This window comes from Mobula birostris, chromosome 21, assembly GCF_030028105.1.
Source record: "Mobula birostris isolate sMobBir1 chromosome 21, sMobBir1.hap1, whole genome shotgun sequence".
Taxonomy (NCBI): Eukaryota; Metazoa; Chordata; class Chondrichthyes; order Myliobatiformes; family Myliobatidae; genus Mobula; species Mobula birostris.
The window spans coordinates 27208531-27228269 of NC_092390.1; the positions used below are offsets into that span (position 1 = coordinate 27208531).

Sequence of the window (19739 nt, forward strand, 5' to 3'; positions counted from 1 at the left end):
TGAACAGAAAACTGCAAAAGTGCCATAATTTGACTTTAATTCAGATAGCTGTATCTAAACCAACAGTTGTCTACAATCACTGAAGTTTTAAGAATAGAAACAATACAGAAGATTTGGTGGTTAACTTTATTGCCTTCACTGCTTACTGGATTCTAGTGTTCTGGTATGTTCAAAAAATACAAGCATTGATACTAGTAGCAAGTTCTTTGTCCAAACTAATACTGGAGTTTGTCAATAATGAGACTGTCCTGAGCAAATGTACTCAAGATTGTTTAATGTCATTTCTGGTACACACGTGAAAGGAGAATAAAGTAATTGTTACTCCAGATCCGATACAACACAAAAAAAACCCGAAGATAAAGAATGCAATAATAATAAAACACACAATAAAAATAAATACATTAGATTGCTTATATAAGACAGGAAATTATAAAGTGGTGGTGGTGTGTGGGGTGGGTTAGTGGGTCAAGGTGTTGATCAGCCTTACTGCTTGGGGAAAGTAACTGTGTTTGTATCTGGTGGTGCTGACATGGATACTACATAGTCCCTTCTCTGATGGGAGTGGGACAAAGTCTATGAGCAGGGTAGGTGGGATCCTTCATGGTGTTACTGGCCTTTTTCCAGCACTTTCCGATACGTATCTCCTTGATGGTGGACAGGCTGGTGCCATTGATGCATTGGGTAGCTATGGCCAAGTGCAGTTTCTGTACTATGAAGTGATGCAGCGTGTCAGGATGCTCTCTACTGCTCACCTGCAGAAAGACGTGAGTACAGATGTACATAGTCCAGCTCTCTTCAGCCTCCTCGGAAAGTAGAGGCTTTGGTGAACTTTCCTGATTGTGTAGAATGTGTTCTGGGACTACAAGAAGTCGGGCGAGATGTACAGTTCCAGGATATGAAACTAGTTGCAGTTTCCACTACTGCGCCGCTGATGTAAAGAGGGGTATGAGTGGTGCAAGTTCTCCTGAAATCAAAAACCATTTCCTTTGTCTTGTTGACATCGAGGAAGAGAATATTTGCCTGGCACCAGGCCTCAAACTCTGACACCTCCTCTCTGTACGCTGTCTCATCATTGTAGGTGATGAGCCCCACCACTGTCATGTCATCGACAAACTTGACAATGTGATTACTCGGGTAATTTACATCCTCAGAAAATGTCTCTACCTGGATTTTCTTTTACTCATGAAACCCCGATGGTTTCCTTGGCTGCGTAAGTCTAGGAAATACGCACTCCAGTCCCACCAAACCCGTGAAGTGGAGATGGCTCTCCCACCAAACCCCAGTTTGTGTGGATGCTGTGTAATTTGCTACCCTGTTACAACTCAGTGCCAAGAAATAACAGACAGCACACTGCATACGATTAAAGGAATTATATTGGTGAATCTTAATTAAAGGGTTAGTAAAGAAAAGAAAGAAAAAAAGCAAAAAGGGCCTGTTATAATTAGACAATCAAATGTGCACAAGTTGGAGCTCAACTCTTCCAAAAGTCATATTCACCGATCCTCAGTGGACTCCAGCACCTGGCTCCATCGAATCACGGTCCCTCACCAGGTCGAATCCTGATAGTCATAGTCATACTTTATTGACCCCGGGGGAAATTGGTTTTCGTTACAGTTGCACCATAAATAATAAATAGTAATAAAACCATAAATAGTTAAATAGTAATATGTAAATTATGCCAGTCAATTATGAAATAAGTCCAGGACCAGCCTATTGGCTCAGGGTATCTGACCCTCCAAGGGAGGAGTTGTAAAGTTTGATGGCCACAGGCAGGAATGACTTCCTATGACGTTCTGTGTTGCATCTCGGTGGAATGAGTCTCTGGCTGAATGTACTCCTGTGCCCACCCAGTACATTATGTAGTGGATGGGAGACATCGTCCAAGATGGCATGCAACTTAGACAACATCCTCTTTTCAGACACCACCGTGAGAGTGTCCAGTTCCATCCCGACAACATCACTGGCCTTACAAATGAGTTTGTTGATTTTGTTGGTGTCTGCTACCCTCAGCCTGCTGCCCCAGCACACAACAGCAAACATGATAGCACTGGCCACCACAGACTCGTAGAACAATAGCACTGGCCACCACAGACTCGTAGAACATAGCACTGGCCACTACAGACCTACAACCGGTTCTCTCCAGTGTCTTCTCTCTTCATCTCCCACTGAACAGGAAAAAACTTAAGACCAACTTTGGTGCCCCTCCCAAAACCTCCTCCCCCCCCCCCAGTGTTCTCTCAAACCTTCTCCCAGTTCCACCATCCTACATGGATGACACACATTCCTCAGCATCCCTTATCTTCAACAATAACCCAGACAGGCTGAAAGCAGAACAGACTGCTCTTACAGAACTGCTAAAATGAAATACCTACAGCATAGCAGCAAAAATGTGAACCAGGGTGTTACATTCAGATGCTGGGCTGGGGTACATGGTAGAGACACACCTACTTCCCTCAATGTGGTGCAGTATCTAGGCAGCCTGTACCTGAATCGATCTTCAGTCATACTTCATAAGGTGATGAAGAATCAAGATGCGATTAGTGTAATCATGGTTTGTAGCGTCAGGAGAAACAAATAAGAACAGCACGAACAGATCTTCTGCAACGGCTGCAGTGTATTTGCTCTCAGTGAGGACAAGGATAATGGACGGTCAGGAGGTCAGCCAGGATGTTGACTGTGGCATCTTAGTGAAGAGGCCTTATGAAGATGGGGAGACAGAGTGAAGCAAATTATGTTGATTAGTGGGAAATTTCAAAAATTAAAGAAATGATATGTATTTATGATCAATATTGAAGTGTCTTTTGGCTCTTTTGTATTGCTGATGTATAAGCAAAGAACAGAGATAGAGCTGTGAACAGAATATTCCTTACTAAAGGTAGTAACACCTCAGAAGCAGCACTGACTGATACAATAGAGTGTCAAGATTATATCATGTGGCACACTCAGTTTTTGTTCTTTTGAACACTCCACTACATACCCTTTCAAACAAAAATAAGACGTTACCTGTCTACGTACATAGTTATCCAAACAGTTAGCCATCACCTACAGGCAAATCTAAATTCAATCAACTGTAAATTAATATACTTGGTATCTTTGTTCACTGCAAGCTGCATCTTCTCCAAACACTGGTAATTTTAGTGGATCAACCTCTCCAGATCGACCTCATATATAACTGTCTCACAACCTGCTCTGTAGTTATTACCCCTCTTAGGCAGCAGTAGAAACTGCGAGCAGTTTCAAATTCCTGGGAATGCACATCTCACACAACTTATCAGAACACATCTACACAATCAGGAAAGCTCACCATGCCTCTACCTTCTGAGTAGGCTGAAGAGAGCTAGACTATGCACATCTATACTCATGTCCTTCTACGGATGTACAGTAGAGAGCATCCTTACATGCTGCATCACTTGTCTTCTGAACGTCCAAATTCATCCCATTGACTTTATCTATTTTACCAGTTACATCTCCAAAAATTCTATATTCTGCATAGCTCCTTTTTGTAAGCCCACGATGACACCATTGTGTCCATAATAGTTTCCCAGTGATCTTTCATTGCATCATTAATGACAAACTTCAGCATTTTCTCATTACTCGTATTAGGTTTACTGATCAACAATTCTGTGTTTTTGCCTTCCCCTTCTTATGAATGTTGGGATTGCATTTGCCATCCTCCAATGCATACAAATGCTATAAGTATCAAAGGAATTTTGGAATACATCCAGTCTTCTCAGGGCCACTTCATTGAGTACTCTGGGTTACAAGTTTTCAGGCTCTCGAGATTTGTTGGCCTTTAGCCCCGTTAATTTCCTGGTTGTATTTCTTTTCCAGTTCAGAATTCCTTTAAAGTTAAAGTTAATCTATTAACAAAGTACATATATGTCACCATGTACAAACCTGAGATTAATTTTCTTGTGGGCATACTCAATAAGTCTATAGAATATTAACCATACCAGAATCAATGAATGATCACCAGACTCAGGTGTTCAACCAGTGCATAGAAGACGACAAACTGTGCAACTACAAAGAGAAGAAATAATAATACATAAATAAAGAATAAACATTGAGAACACAAGATGAAGAGGCCTTGAAAGTGAGCCTGTTTGTTGTGGGAGCAATTCAATGATGGGCTAAGTAAACTTGAGTGAAATTATCCCCTTTGGTCCAAAAGCCTGATGGTTGGGGGTTAGAAACTGTTTCTGAACCTGGTGGTATGAGTCCTGAGGACCCTGTATCTTCCTCCTGATGGCAGCAGCGAGAAGACAGCAACACTTACAACACACTGGAGGAACTCAGCAGGCCAGGCAGCATCCGTGGAAACGATCAGTCAATGTTTCGGGCCTCTGCCCCTTCCCTCTTCAGTCCTGACGAAGGGTTCCGGCCTGCAACATTGACTAATCATTTCCACAGATGCTGCCCAACCTGCTGAGTTCCTCCAGCGTGTTGTGAGTGTTGCTTTGACCCCAGCATATGCAGAGAAGAGAGCATATCCTGGGGGTGGGGGTGGGGGTTCCAATGATGGATGTTGCTTTCCCTGCAACGTGTTGATGTGTTTCATGGTGGGGATAGTTTTACCCATGATGGAATGGGCTGTATCCACTACTTCTTGTAGGCTTTTTCATTCAAAGGCATTGGTGTTTCCATACTAGGCTGTGATACAAGACTTAGATGTCATGAGGATCTCTGCAAACTCCCAAGGAAGTAGAGGCACTGCTCTGCTTTTTTCATAATTGCACTTAGGTGTTGGGTCCACAACAGGTCTGGCGAGATAATAACACCTAGGAATTTATAGTTGCTAACACTCTTCTCCTCCTGATCCTCCAATGAAGATTGGCTCATAAACTTCTGGTTTCCTTCTCCTGCAGTCTATACTCTTACTCCGTCCCTCAATCTTTGATTCCATGAAGATTCTGGGAGAGTATTTCTATCTTTATGAAGCTGGAACAAAACTATGAATGTATTATTCTGACATGTCTTTGTTGAAGTTATAAATTCCTCCATTTCTGGAAAGAAAATACTCACAGTAAGACTCCAGTAAAACTCCTTTACCTAACCATTTGGAAAAACTGATGGTTCAGCACCTGGCTAACCCGGTGATTTTTGCAATATCCATTCACTTGGACACTAGTTGCCCTGTCCCCAGCCACCCACCAGGTCCCTGTTTCCTACCCTCCCTCCCTACTCGCTAGTGGCCCAGATTCTATGCTCCCTGCCCACTAGCTGGAGCCCTGATTCCTGTGCTCTTTGTTCACTCACTGGGGCCCTAAATTCCAAACACCCTGTTCACTCGCCGGATCTCTAGTCCCCCTAATAACTTTAAACTCACCTGGTTTGAGAGCCATGATATAATGATGGAGCAGACTCAATGGGCTGAAAGTCTTAACTCTGTTCTTGTACCTTATGGTCTTCACTTCATGTATTCTTAAACGGCAATGTTATCTTTAAATCTGCAGGGACTGTTCCAAAATCTGGGAAATTTTTGAATGATCATCAGTATTACATTTCTTTTGGACCAGAGAGAGTAGGCCATCAGATCCAGGAGATACGTCTGGTTTTAGCCATTATTAATTTCTCCAGTAACTTCTGCTTAGATCTTCATTGTTTCCTGACCCTTCCCACAACATGGAAGGTATTTTCTCCAGTGAAGGCTATTACAAAATATTTGCTTAATGCTTCAGCAAATACTTTTCTCATTATTGTTATTTCTCTTATAATAGTCACCATAGGGCTCATCATTAATTTTGCTACTCCTCTTTTATAACTGCAGAGGCGCATACAATCTTTTCTAATGTGATTCTTGCTAATTTAGTCCCAGTCTATCATTTCTCGCTTTATCACTCTGTTGGGTGCTTAAGATGATGGCTGCAGAAATGTTTTAGTGATCATCTTCCAAAATTCCCTCTATTTTAGAACTGTCTCTGAAGGTATATTATTGTCTTCATCATCATTATTATGTGCTGTGTCATAGGATGTAGAAGATCATGGTCTCTGTGACCATGATTGTTCTTGGCAAAAGTTTCTACAGAAGTGGTTTGCCATTGCCTTGTGGGCAATGTCTTTACAAGATGGGTGACCCCAGCCATTGTCAGTACTCCTCAGAGACTGTTTGCCTGGCATCAGCGGTTGCGTAACCAGGACTGTGATCTGCACCAGCTGCTCCTGCGACTGTCCATCACCTGCTCCCATACCTTCATGTGGCCTTGATCGGGGGAGGGGGTGCTACACGTTGCCCAAGGGTGACCTGCAGGCTAGTGGAAGAGAAGTCTCTCCACCCTGCCACCCAATGTATAAGGGTAACCATTTAAGATTACAGGAGAGAAGAAACTGGAATGATGAACTAGTTGCTGCCACCGAAAACTCTCTAAATCTTAAGGCTTGTCACATTTCTTTTGAGGCCCTTCTTATGTTCTGATCGCATCTTTTGCCTCTAATGTTAGCTCTGAATGGGTAACTTTTCTGTGTCTTGTTTGTGTTTCTTTTCTGTTCTTCTCTGTGTCTTAATAGGCCCTGGCCAATGCATCTTTCATAGAACATTACAGCACAGTTTGGCCCACAATGTTGTGCTGACCTTTTAACCTACACTAAGATCAATCTAACCTGTCCCTCCTACATAGCTCTCCATTTTTCGATCATTCATGTGCCTATCTGAGAGTTTCTTAAATGTCCCAAATGCACTCACCATTCTCTGTGTTAGAAAACTTACATCTGACATCCCCACTATACTTTCCTCTAATCACCGTAAAATTAGCCATTTCCATCCTAGGGGGAAAATATCTATCCACTCTATCTATGTATCCGTGCTTCTTATCATCTTGTACACCTTTATCAAGTCACCTCTCATCTGCATTCGTTCAGAGAGAAAAGCCCCAGCTTGGTCAATCTATCATCATGGGTATAATTGACTTTATTTAAGGTGAAGAAACAAAATTCTGACTGAGCTGTCTTGTCTTTTGACAACATTCAGCTATATTGTGATCACTTTTCCCTGGGGAAGAGATTGTTAATTCACCCTTTCTCATTACAGTCAAGAGAACCTATTTTATGTCTGGTTGCACGGGATATTGTTATAGAAAATAGTCCCAATGAATTTAATTAACTTGTTGAATTATCTTTGCCAATTTGATTTGCTAAGTCCATATGAAGGATAAAGATCCCTATGATTTTTAATTATCTCGGCAATAATTTGCTGCTTTAAGGGGGCCTGTAAACCACTCCAACTGGTGCTCTTTGTTTGTTGTTAACTCTTCCCTATCCTTGTTGATTCCCCTTCCTATTCCTCAGGGCCGATATCATTTCTCACAAGTTATGTAATACTTTATTACAGAGCATTTCTTCTCCCATTTTATTTGTCTCATCTAAACTTCGAATACCCTTCTCAGATGAACTCTGGGATTATATGGCACCATTTATACAAAAGAGTAAGTTTGTTAGAGATTGGGCAAGTCGCCTTAAAACACTTGTCTTTTCTATAGTCTGAAGATCATCTGGCAGTTCTTCTCAGGTATTCATTGCCACAGATGGCTGTGAAGGCCAAGGCATTGTATATATTTAAAATGGAGATTGATAGGTTCAACCACAAACAAGAGATTGCCAGTCAAGTGTGCCAGTCCTGCTGAAGGGTTTCAGCCCAAAATGTTGACTGTACTCTTTTCCATAGATGCTGCCTGGTCTGCTGAATTCTTGCAGCATTTTGTGTGTGTTGCTTAGAGGTTGATAGGTTCTTGAATAGTGAGGGTGTCAAAGTTATAGGGAGAAGGCTGGAGAATGGGGTTGAGAGTGATAATAAATCAGCCATGATGGAATGGCAGAGCAGACTCAATGCGCCAAATGGCGTAGTTCTGCTCCTATATCTTATGGTCTTAAAGGACCTTGTGTAACAAACGGAGTAACATATGACAGACTTTTAGATGATACCTGCACTGTAGCACTATTTATCTGGTACTCATATCGATGAGTGCATACAGATTTAAGTATCCAACAGTTTAGAATTGGGAAACAGTTTCCTTTTTTTTTGTGTAAGCTAGTTTGTATTTTTAGCAGAGATTAGAGATGAGAGGTAGAAAGTTTATAGAGCAGGTACCCAAACACCCACATGCCCAACATGCATCCTTGCAAGAGTAAGTGAACCAGCATAGTGCGCCTAGATCATCGAGGAGAAAAAAATCACATGGAATGCTTTGAAGGTAAAAGTGTAAGAAGTATTTCATTTTAAATCTGCAGCTATAATTAATGAATGAAAAAATTTTTTGACTTCTTTGTAAACAAAATCAACACCTTTGATTTGAGGGCCACCCACAGCTTGTGCACATTAATACAGAGCCAAATCATTTAAACCTAAAATGGCTTCCCCACAACATCGGAGTTCATGCTGGATGTTCAAAGCCCCTTGGGAGAGGAATCCTATACGGGTGCAGCTCCTACAGGAGTAACTCCAGTAAAGTCCGAGTTAGTTGTACAGATTCCAATGTATGATGCACCTCTTTAGATATTGTATCCAGTACAGTACCCTAATACTAACTGCACAGACTTAGTCTATTTAAGTTGTTGCATCTGTGGGGGAATATTCATGCTTCCCAATATCCAAGCTTTTAGCACATTTAGGACTCACCTTTGTCCCCCTTCGCCCACACCTCAGCAAGTTCCGTGTTCGCCACGATGCGGAACTTTTCTTCCGCCATCTCCGTCTCCGAGCCTACTTCTTCGGCAAGGACTCTTCCACCCCCACCGATGACCCCTTCTCCCGTCTTCAACCCTCCTCTTCTTCATGGACACCCCGCTCTGGTCTTCTGCCTGCTCTGGATCTCTTTATCGCTAATTACCGACGGGACATCAACCGTCTCGACTTCACCGCACCTTGTCCCCATTCCAACCTCACTCCTTCCGAACGCTCTGCTCTCCACTCCCTCCGCACTAATCCTAACCTTATTATTAAACCCGCCGATAAGGGGAGTGCTGTTGTAGTCTGGCGTACTGACCTCTACCTTGCCGAGGCACAGCGACAACTCGCGGATACCTCCTCTTATTTACCCCTCGATCGTGACCCCACTAAGGAGCACCAGGCCATTGTCTCCCACACCATCACCGACTTTATCCGCTCAGGGGATCTCCCGTCCACTGCTACCAACCTTATAGTTCCCACACCCCGCACTTCCCGTTTCTACCTCCTACCCAAGATCCACAAACCTGCCTGTCCTGGCCGACCTATTGTCTCAGCTTGCTCCTGCCCCACCGAACTCATCTCTGCATACCTCGACACTGTTTTATCACCCCTTGTTCAATCCCTTCCGACCTATGTTCGTGACACTTCTCACGCTCTTAAACTTTTAGATGATTTTAAGTTCCCTGGCCCTCACCGCTTTATTTTCACCATGGATGTCCAGTCCTTATGTACTTCCATCCCCCATCAGGAAGGTCTCAAAGCTCTACGCTTCTTTTTGGATTCCAGACCTAATCAGTTCCCCTCTACCACCACTCTGCTCTGTCTAGCGGAATTAGTCCTTACTCTTAATAATTTCTCCTTTGGCTCCTCCCACTTCCTCCAAACTAAAGATGTAGCTATGGGCACCTGTATGGGTCCTAGCTATGCCTGCCTTTTTGGTGGGTTTGTGGAACAATCTATGTTCCGTGCCTATTCTGGTATCTGCCCCCCACTTTTCCTTCGCTACATCGACGACTGCATTGGCGCTGCTTCCTGCACGCATGCAGAACTCGTTGACTTTATTAACTTTGCCTCCAACTTTCACCCTGCCCTCAAGTTTACCTGGTCCATTTCCGACACCTCCCTCCCCTTTCTAGATCTTTCTGTCTCTGTCTCTGGAGACAGCTTATCCACTGATGTCTACTATAAGCCTACTGACTCTCACAGCTATCTGGACTATTCCTCTTCTCATCCTGTCTCTTGCAAAAACGCCATCCCCTTCTTGCAATTCCTCCGTCTCTGCCGCATCTGCTCTCAGGATGAGGCTTTTCATTCTAGGACGAGGGAGATGTCTTCATTTTTTAAAGAAAGGGGCTTCCCTTCCTCCACTATCAACTCTGCTCTTAAACGCATCTCCCCCATTTCACGTACATCTGCTCTCACTCCATCCTCCCGCCACCCCACTAGGAATAGGGTTCCCCTGGTCCTCACCTACCACCCCACCAGCCTCTGGGTCCAACATATTATTCTCTGTAACTTCCGCCACTTCCAATGGGATCCCACCACTAAGCACATCTTTCCCTCCCCCCCCCTCTGTATTCCGCAGGGATCACTCCCTACACAACTCCCTTGTCCATTCGTCCCCCCCATCCCTCCCCACTGATCTCCCTCCTGGCACTTATCCGTGTAAGCGGAACAAGTGCTACACATGCCCTTACACTTCCTCCCTTACCACCATTCAGGGCCCCAAACAGTCCTTCCAGGTGAGGCAACACTTCACCTGTGAGTTGACTGGGGTGATATACTGCGTCCGGTGCTCCCGATGTGGCCTTTTATATATTGGCGAGACTCGACGCAGACTGGGGGACCGCTTTGCTGAACATCTACGCTCTGTCCGCCAGAAAAAGCAGGATCTCCCAGTGGCCACACATTTTAATTCCACATCCCATTCCCATTCTGACATATCTATCCACGGCCTCCTCTACTGTAAAGATGAAGCCACACTCAGGTTGGAGGAACAACACCTTATATTCCGTCTGGGTAGCCTCCAACCTGATGGCATGAACATCGACTTCTCTAACTTCCGCTAGGCCCCACCTCCCCCTCGTACCCCATCTGTTACTTATTTTTATGCACACATTCTTTCTCTCACTCTCCTTTTTCTCCCTCTGTCCCTCTGAATATACCTCTTGTCCATCCTCTGGGTCCCCCCCCCCCCTTGTCTTTCTTCCCGGACCTCCTGTCCCATGATCCTCTCGTATCCCCTTTTGCCAATCACCTGTCCAGCTCTTGGCTCTATCCCTCCCCCTCCTGTCTTCTCCTATCATTTTGGATCTCCCCCTCCCCCTCCAACTTTCAAATCCCTTACTCACTCTTCTTTCAGTTAGTCCTGACGAAGGGTCTCGGCCTGAAACGTCGACTGCACCTCTTCCTAGAGATGCTGCCTGGCCTGCTGCGTTCACCAGCAACTTTGATGTGTGTAGCACATTCACTGTTGAGTCCATTCCATAGTAAACATTAGTTCCTGATGCATAAGGTGTTGAATTATGATAGGAGCTTTTGTGCACTATGCTTATCACCTCAGTGCACTACATCAATCATTGTAGTGATTGTTGCAAAAATTTCACCATTTCCGCAAAATCAAAATCTACTGAGAATGATTTTTTAATGTACCCTTTAGTTTATTCACTTCAACTTATTCGCATTCATATTCAGCTGATCCTGAGTTAAAGGACTGTGTACGAGTGTTACTGGGAAGGAGGAACAGGGCTTGTTTAGTTGTAGTTTTGTTGCTTGTTGTGTTCTGTGTTGTTTTGCCAAGCAGCAGGCACGCTATATTGCCAGCAGAATGTTTGGTGACACTTGTGCGTTGCCTGCAGCACATTCTTAAACTGTTAATGCAAATGACGCATATTACTGTACCTTTTGATGGACACATGATAAATAAACTTGAATCGTGAATTCTTGCCTGAAATGGAAGAAAAAGTGTCAGCTCTCCTGAAGGTGATCAGAGAATTGAAACGTGTTATTCTGTTGTTGTCCTTTCTTAAAGAAAAAAGTTGTCTTTACACTATGGACCTTAAAATATCCCTAAAGGCTTTATAGCCAAAATAAACACTCATGCTGTATAATCATTTCTGTAATGTAGGAAAGAAGAAAAAGAAAGCCCTTAACTCCGAGTGGAGTCATCAGGATGCCGTCATGACAGCCTTTTTTTATCAGGCATTCTTATTTTTATGAGGCTGAGTTGCTAGCTCAACGCTCAACCCAGCACAGATGGAAAGCGTGCAAGGGAGCCGGCTGGATTCGAACTCCAGAGCCTTCGCTCCGAAGTCCAGTGCTGATGCCACTATGCCATCAGCCGGCAAAATGTAGGAAATCCAGCAGATAATTTACTCAGAGCAAGATTACTCAAATGGAAAAGTGATACATAAACACATGTGATGTTTTACTAATTTCATATATTTCATTGACATTTCACGGTTCTCCCATATGTGCAGGCAATATTTTTGAATAATGATCTGGAATCTTTCACATTCATTATGGTCTGTGCCATGATTTCAATTCTTATCAGAGAGCCAGTATTTTCAGAGTACTCTGAATCTCACAAAATGATATAATAAAATCTATTTGCTGAACTGCAGCTTAGACAATGCTCACTGCCTGTGATCTTTCATTAACAGTGGGAGAGGTGTGTACTGAGGATGTGGAGGCACAGTGGGCATACAGAAAATTGGGAACTGGTGCAATCAAAATTTTGCCTCTTAAATATCACACACATTTTAATCACCAACTGATTAAAATATAGCCTGATGTTCCTAAGATTTAATTAAACATTTGTAGGCATTAAATTCCTAAAATGTAATAAATTTGTAAATTGGAAGTTTGGTAATATAATCTGCCAGTCTCAGCATTTTGTGGACCTGGTGTATCCATCCAACCATGGGAAACAGCAATTACTTACATTTATTTAGTAACTTTAAAAAAAATACTTATATGGCTTTGTCATCAGGATCAAAGTTAGGAAGACAAGTAGTAAACATGGTCTGACTGAGATGATTTTTGAGAAGCATTTTAACTAGGAAAGATAGCAGAAATTTTGAGATAATATGAAAGATTTGGACCCAAATTGCTCAAAAGTTATGCCACCAGTGAGAATGGAGAAATTGTGCCTACATAAATCTTAGCTTGTTCAAAATTCTGCTGCCTGTAACTTACACTGACTCACCGACGTCCTGTCTGACACCAACCAGCAATAATTTGATGTTAACGTTCTCCTCCTTGTGGCTATCTCACGATGACCTCGCTCTCCCTAAAGGAATAACGTGCAGCTCTTCAGCTCTCCAGGGAATCCTTACTTGTCTATTTTACTCCATTTTGTGCTCAATAACAAAGAATGCAAACGCAGCGCCAGCTTGTCGTTACTGGGCTGGAGTAATGCTCACCCTCCTGTATGGAGTAGACAACGAGCTTCCTATGTTGGACTCCTCAGCTTATAGAAATGCTATTTTTAATTATGCTTCTGCAAAACCAGTGGTAGGGTAGGTTGAACTAATGTCAGTGTTGTCCCCCCACATAACATTGCCAGCATCAAGACTGTGATTATGTTCAACCAGCTTGGGCATACCAGAAAGCACTCCTCTCCATGCAGGGCACATAATTTCCAGGAGGACAGAAAAAGGCTTCAGGGATCTCCTGCAAACCTTCTTGAAACAAAATGTAGTCGTCTTACCAACTGCTGGAAATCCCAACTCACAGGCTGTGTAGGCAAGCAGAGAGGCATCCAGGAGAGTCCCAAGCACCTCGTTGTTCCCTTTAGAGAGCACTCGAGGGCAGGTGCAGACCGCGAAAGGAGTTTCTGGTTACACAATGAAACAGCCTCCTGCTCCCTGGAGCTCCATCTGCGGCGAGGTCCGCCGATCCTGTGCGGGACTCATTAGTCACTTCAGAATTCTCGGAACATTAACTGAAGCAAGTCGGCTTCGAATTTGAGGGACTGCTGCCGAGAAAGGGCAGCGTACAGCCAGGATTGCTGTTAAATGACCGTCCTGTAGATTTTTGCAATGTTTTAATCTGTATTTTAAGTCAGGTAAAAATTGTGTTAGAGACGTTTAAAAAAGTAGTTAAATACTATAGGTGGGTTCACAACTGAAAAATGAGATATGATTTACATATGGGTCCTCAGCACGACTTTCACCCAAAACTGTGGTTTAAGGATTCTCCATTTCCTTCCTGTGTTCCTGGGGTTGTGCAGCTCTTTCCCAAGCTATAGGTTCGGTTCAGCGCTGACTAAAGCAGCGAGTATTTACTGTAGGGCTGGGGTTTCGGCTTTCGCACAATCCAAGCTGCTGCCTTTTTCAAACACTTTTCCCTCGAGCCTGGACCCCCGAACCGCCTGGATTGGAGCTCCCCGCTTGTAGTGCAGATGCTCTTTGTGAAATGCAATGGGACGGGTTCGGCTGCTCTATAGTGTACTCAGCCACACCTCCCAAACTCTCTGCTGCATTCCGTTCCCTTGTTAGTGGGTTTCGCTTTTGTGGGGGGCCTTGCGCTTCCAGCAGGGGATTCCGGGAGCCTCCTGATGGAAGGCGGAGGGGAAGTAGATCCTTGAGCTTGTCTCCGTCTCCGGCATCTTCGCCCCGCGCTGCATGAGCGGCTGATCGGCTCCGGGACCGCTCGCCTGTTACTGTGACACCGAAACTGTTGCTGTGGGAAAGAGATGGCTTCTCAAAAATGTAAGGGGCGCTCTCAGGGCAGAATCCCCTTTCTGCCTACCTTCGGGTGGTGAAATGCATTCTTTTTTTGTTTCCTTCTGTAATTTTACGGGGTGTTGCAAAGTACCTGTAAACGTGACCGACTTTATTTTAGAGCCTGTAAGACTCAGCCCTGTCTCCCAGCGTACGGGAGCTGGTGTTGGTTTGGGAAATAGAGCCTCTGTGCTCTGCTCGCTCTGGCGAGGAGTTAATGGCCAAGACTGAAATTATCCAGCAGTCTGCAGCAAAGAGAAGCACCCCCTCCCCATCCTTTTGTTTAATACGAACTTTAGACGCGGTGCACCGACGTTAAAGGGGGCACCGTGAACTTCAACAGGTTGAGACTGTTTTCACAGTACTGAGGGTCCGCTGTGAGTGTGGTTAGATTGTTCGGCTACAAACAGTCCCTGGCCGCCGTCATTTAAAAAAAATCTCGAAAGCATCTTCAGTTGAGGCGGTCACAAGGCGACCAACTTTAAAAAACTTTAGCAAACTTTTCGTCAATGGTGATTTGACATTTTCAATCAGCCGTCTTTGGGTTAAGTTGGTCACCCTTCAGAATTGTCGCGGATCAAAGGTTAATTTACAAGACTCAGCTGTGAACAACCGAAGAGAAAGTTCACAGACATATGTAACTTTATTACGCAGAAAGCATTTGCGGTCTGGAACTTGCTAAGTGGAAATGAAGTGGAAGTAGAGTCAATCAGCACTTTCAAAGCAGTTGAAGGAAAATAATTTAAAAAGCTGCTGGGGAATAGGGTCTGATTGCACTGTTTTGTAAAGGATCAGCACACGCACAGTGGGTCCAATGGCCTCCTTTCTGCTGTTGTTTAATTCGGAATACTCGATTACAGTGTGCGAATCCGGTAAAACTTACTCAAGACTCAGGTTCAATCCTGACCTCCGGCGCTGACCGTGTAGATTTCTGTCTGATTGTGCTGGTTTCCTCGGGGGTGGTCCGGTTTCCTCCCGCATGTCAGAGACTTGGGGTAATTGGCCGCTGCAAATTGGTCCAGTGTCGGTGGTATTAGATTCTGATTTTAGAGCCTGTGCGTATGTGTTAAAGAGTGAGGAGGGAGAGGTGACGGGAATGTAAGGGAAAATAGATTTTATGGAAAATTTGTGGGGGAATGGTATGCTTTTTGAAGTGGGATGGAAAAATATGGAATTTATAACCAGGGTACCGGAGCTAAGAAAAGTACCATTTGGCTCCGAGAATTATCCAGCTAGCAATCTCTGCTTCTGACTACAATTCAGTTGATGCTGAGGAGAAGTAATAGCGGATGGGAACTATGGTCATATGATTGGAGCCCCAGAGACATCCTCAATCACAGTTTCCAACACAAACCTGGATGCTTGTTGCTGTTTTCTTAATTAATATCTTAAGTGGAAATCAGATATAGACAAGAACCTGAATTTTATTCCTCTGCCCGAGACTCAGGAGGAGCTTTCTCCTTTTTTTTCACTGAAAAGCCTTTATGTCCTCCCTGAAATATGATGAATTGAAAAGAATTGTTCTATGTAGAAAAGTCAGGAGTTTCTCCTCCACTTGAGAAGCATTAGTTGAGTCCTTTCTGAACAATTAGAATCATAGAAAATACCACACAGAAATAGGCCATTCAGCCCATCTAGTCTGTGACAAGCCATTATTCTGTCTAGTCCCATTGACCTACACCAGGACCATAGACCTCTCCACTCCTATATACGTACCTATCCAAATTTTTCTAACATGTTGAAATCCACCTCTGTTGGTAGCTCAATCAATCCACACTCACCACTTTCTAAGTGAAGAAGTTCCCCTCAGGTTCATGTTCATTTTTCAGCCTTCACCTACATATTGAATTCTTCATATTTCAGGGAGAAGGTGATGTCGTTTTGGTGAACTTGAGAGACCCTTACATGAGAGATTTAGGTAGAATGCACAGCGTAGGGATAAGCTCTGAAATCAAAACAATTAAATGATATCCCAGTACTTATTTAAACTGTCTCCAGTAGTTTTTATACTCTAGATCATTTTGCAACATGGAAAAGTATTAAGAAGCACTTTTAAACAATGCATGATTCTGATTTGGAAATGACTGACTGATAGGGTAGTGGCCACATGATCAACAGCAGCTTTCAAAAAGGATTTTGATAAATAATTGGCAGGAGGAGGAAAAAAAACACAGAAAGGCAGTAGAGAGGAACTAGGTGGATTGACCCTTAAAGGAGCTGTGGCAGTGATTCTTCTGTGCTGTTCTGCTCCTAAGTGGGAGGAAGGAAGTCACTTGAGGATCAGTGGTGTGAAGTACTTGCAATTTAGGACCTATGATTTAAAACCACTGTCTATTTCTTGTTAACAGGTGACGATGCAATGACTGGGGATACAGATAAGTATCTTGGACCACAAGACTTAAAAGAGTTGGGCGATGATTCACTGCCAGTGGAAGGAAATATGAGTTACATGGGCTTTAGTCTTGGAGCTCGATCTGCAAGGTAATATAGTTTACATTGTGTCATCTTATTGATGGAAATAAATTTGTAAGTTGTCTGTTAATGGTTATTTTGAAAGCGGAAGATACCATCTGAACTTGTGACCCTTTAGTTTGCTAAGCATTCAATGCTCCTTAAAATTTTAACTAAGTTTTGTGTGGAAGCCTCGTTAATTTAAAAGAATCAGTAGATATGCATAATTATCTTTGGAATACATTAGAAAAATAAGACTGGGAGTGAATATTCTCTACTTTCTATTTAAGAGATTTGGGCAGAGTCCACAACATAGTGATAAGCATTTCCTCAAAGAATATTGTAGTCTTTTTTTTAAACCTAACACCCTCACCACTGCTTGTTTTCAAGAGTTACAACCCATTTGAATTATTAACTTTAATAGCATAAACATTAAGTACATTTTTTGACAATTGCTGCCTTTCTAAAATCAGACCACCCATCAACTAATGCTTTCTGGAATTTCTGCTCAGGCATAGAGCCTGTGATCAGGCCTCATCTGAACAGTGCTGGTGAAGCTTATTTGCATTTTCTCTATAAATCATTGATTATTTACATATATTTTGACTATGTACATAATTAATATGCTCCAAACAACCAGAGTGATAATTTGCATGTTTTTGATCAATGTTTGTCACTTCAAAAAGCTAGTAACAAAGTGCAGCTATATAGGTTTTTGTAAGCTCATGGGATAAGCAAACACAGCATCTGTTAGCTTTGTGTACAGTACCTACAGTACACAAGGATAGCATGACATGCTGTTCATAAACCACTTACCAGGGTTAGACTAAGTAATTCCATTCTTTGCCCCAAAGGAAACTGTTTACACAGATCCCGTCAATGTATTTTTCAGTGGTTACCATTTTGTATCCCAGTAACAGATGTGGGAGCTCAGAGGTTCAGTTCAGCCCTGTTTTATCATGCTCGATCTGCATGTCAACTGGATACCACCTTGAAAGGTGTAACTCTAATACTCTCACCTAAAAGAAAATCTACAGGTCCGTTTTACAACTGGCCTAGACTGAGAAACTTTGGTCTGGAAATATTTCCCAATTTCTCTATATGAGAAAAAGTGCTTTCCGGCATCACCTCTGCCAGCAAGCTTTAATCATCTGGTTATGTTCTTAGTTCTGCTTATAACAAATAATCAAACTGGTCTCTATCATTTGTGTTAATAAAACCAAAGCTAATTTAAGTTAGGTTCACATTCATAGATTTGTGGAGCTGGATTGAAACTCTGGAATTTTTCTGTGATTTTACTTCCCATTCATGATCTTGAGTTTAAAATGTTGAACTGATCTGACCAGAATATATACACGAAGACATAATCTAAAAAGGTTTTGTGGCAGTGGGCTTTGCATTATTCTTATGGAGCAAAATATCAATTTGAGTTTTTGGTCAACAATATCAATCTATTTGTTCTGTTCCCTGCTACCCAGAAACCAACTTACTGGAGTGCTTCTAACTTTTTATGTAATTGTCTGCTTTGATATCCTACCTAAACTTCCCAGGTAGACTGAGAATGAACTATTAAACTGTCTTTTGCTACAAATCATCACTTCTGATTAAAAGTTTACATAAATATTGGCCTGCATGACAATTTGACACAAGTTCTCTCACTTCCTCTCTTTGGGAGTGCCTAGTTATTCTGTTATCTTTCTTCACGCTTATAAGTTGCAATGCATTTACATGTTTTAGTTCAGAAATTAATAATTAAGTGGTTACCTTGGAGACCTCTATTTTGTGATCCATAAGCAATTTACGATTTCTTTTCTCTGCTACTTCGAGCTTCTGAAGCTTGTTTAGTTTTCCAAATATTCCTGCATTTCTTTTGCTGCAAATGTAAATGCTCCTGAGGCAAAGCTTTGATGTCTGAGGCAAATTTTATTTGAACAAAAGTGGGTGTCTATTATTTAACCACCCCCAGTCCTTTTGCTTTAAGTGGTATGTTGTGTAAGAGGTGCTGATATGGACTTCAATTAAGGGCATGTGAAACTGCTGCATTGGATTAGGTAGAGAGTCTCTTTTCATGCTCCTCAGACACAAAAGCTGGGTTGGAAGATCAAAAGTTTTGAGCCTTATTTGAATTCTTGAATTTTATTTTTAAACTCAGTGCTTTCAAGATTACTACACTTACCAAAAAAATTGTGTTTAAGATATCCTAATCAGTTGGTTAATTTTGCTTTCAAATCCATTCCTTCAGCGTCTAAGGAAAGACCTTTGGCAGTTCCTTAAGACGTATGGGTGTATCTTGCTATGTCACACTCCCATCCCCCTGCATTTATTTACAATAGATCGAGCTATAACTTCATTTATCTCCTTAGATTTAATTAAGCATTCTGACTCATAATCAAATCTGTGTCACAAACTAAATTCCTAATAAATGTTTTTATAATTATTTATGAAAATATTGTTGCTTGAGTAGTTTTCCACAACAATAGGACTTTGTTAAATACATGCTGCGTGGTCAGCTGGGTTAATCATGGTATTCAGTCCCTGACATTCCAACGTGTATACAGTTTGAATTGGGCTCTGTCGTTACCTAACTAGTGAGTTGTGACTGCCAAGGTATGTCATGGTCATAATTCTGTTCTGCCTTGCATTCACTATACTATGTTTAATTATATTTTAGTGAGGCTATTTAAGCAGTGAAGGAGGAGCAAAAAGGTAACCCAAGGAAAAACTTAACTCAATCCTGTCCAATTAAACGGGCTGGGAACTGGCAATGTAACCAAGTTGATGCCAGCAGGAGATACTGGCGTAACACTAGAACCAGCACACAACTTGATAGTTTATCCACTTGAAGGTTCTTGCAGCTGACTGCCTTGCAACTGTCTGGGAGCAATAAATTAGAACAACTTGTT

General features: G+C 42.5%; 1 protein-coding gene and 1 long non-coding RNA gene across 3 annotated transcripts in view; one reads left to right on the forward strand and one right to left on the reverse strand.

Moving 5' to 3' along the window:
• Positions 1 to 19739, forward strand: part of ank3b (ankyrin 3b) — a 390132-nt gene that overhangs the window by 263506 nt on the left and 106887 nt on the right. For both annotated transcript variants that reach the window (XM_072239211.1, XM_072239212.1), the window contains exon 24: positions 16734 to 16866. In XM_072239211.1, the coding sequence (XP_072095312.1) occupies positions 16734 to 16866 (133 nt within the window). The remainder of the gene's footprint in view (positions 1 to 16733; positions 16867 to 19739) is intronic.
• Positions 2208 to 11600, reverse strand: LOC140185689 (uncharacterized). Its single transcript, XR_011882693.1, has 3 exons — positions 11561 to 11600; positions 3954 to 4020; positions 2208 to 3841 (listed from the first exon to the last, which is right to left on the reverse strand). It is a non-coding gene; the product is annotated as an uncharacterized lncRNA (long non-coding RNA).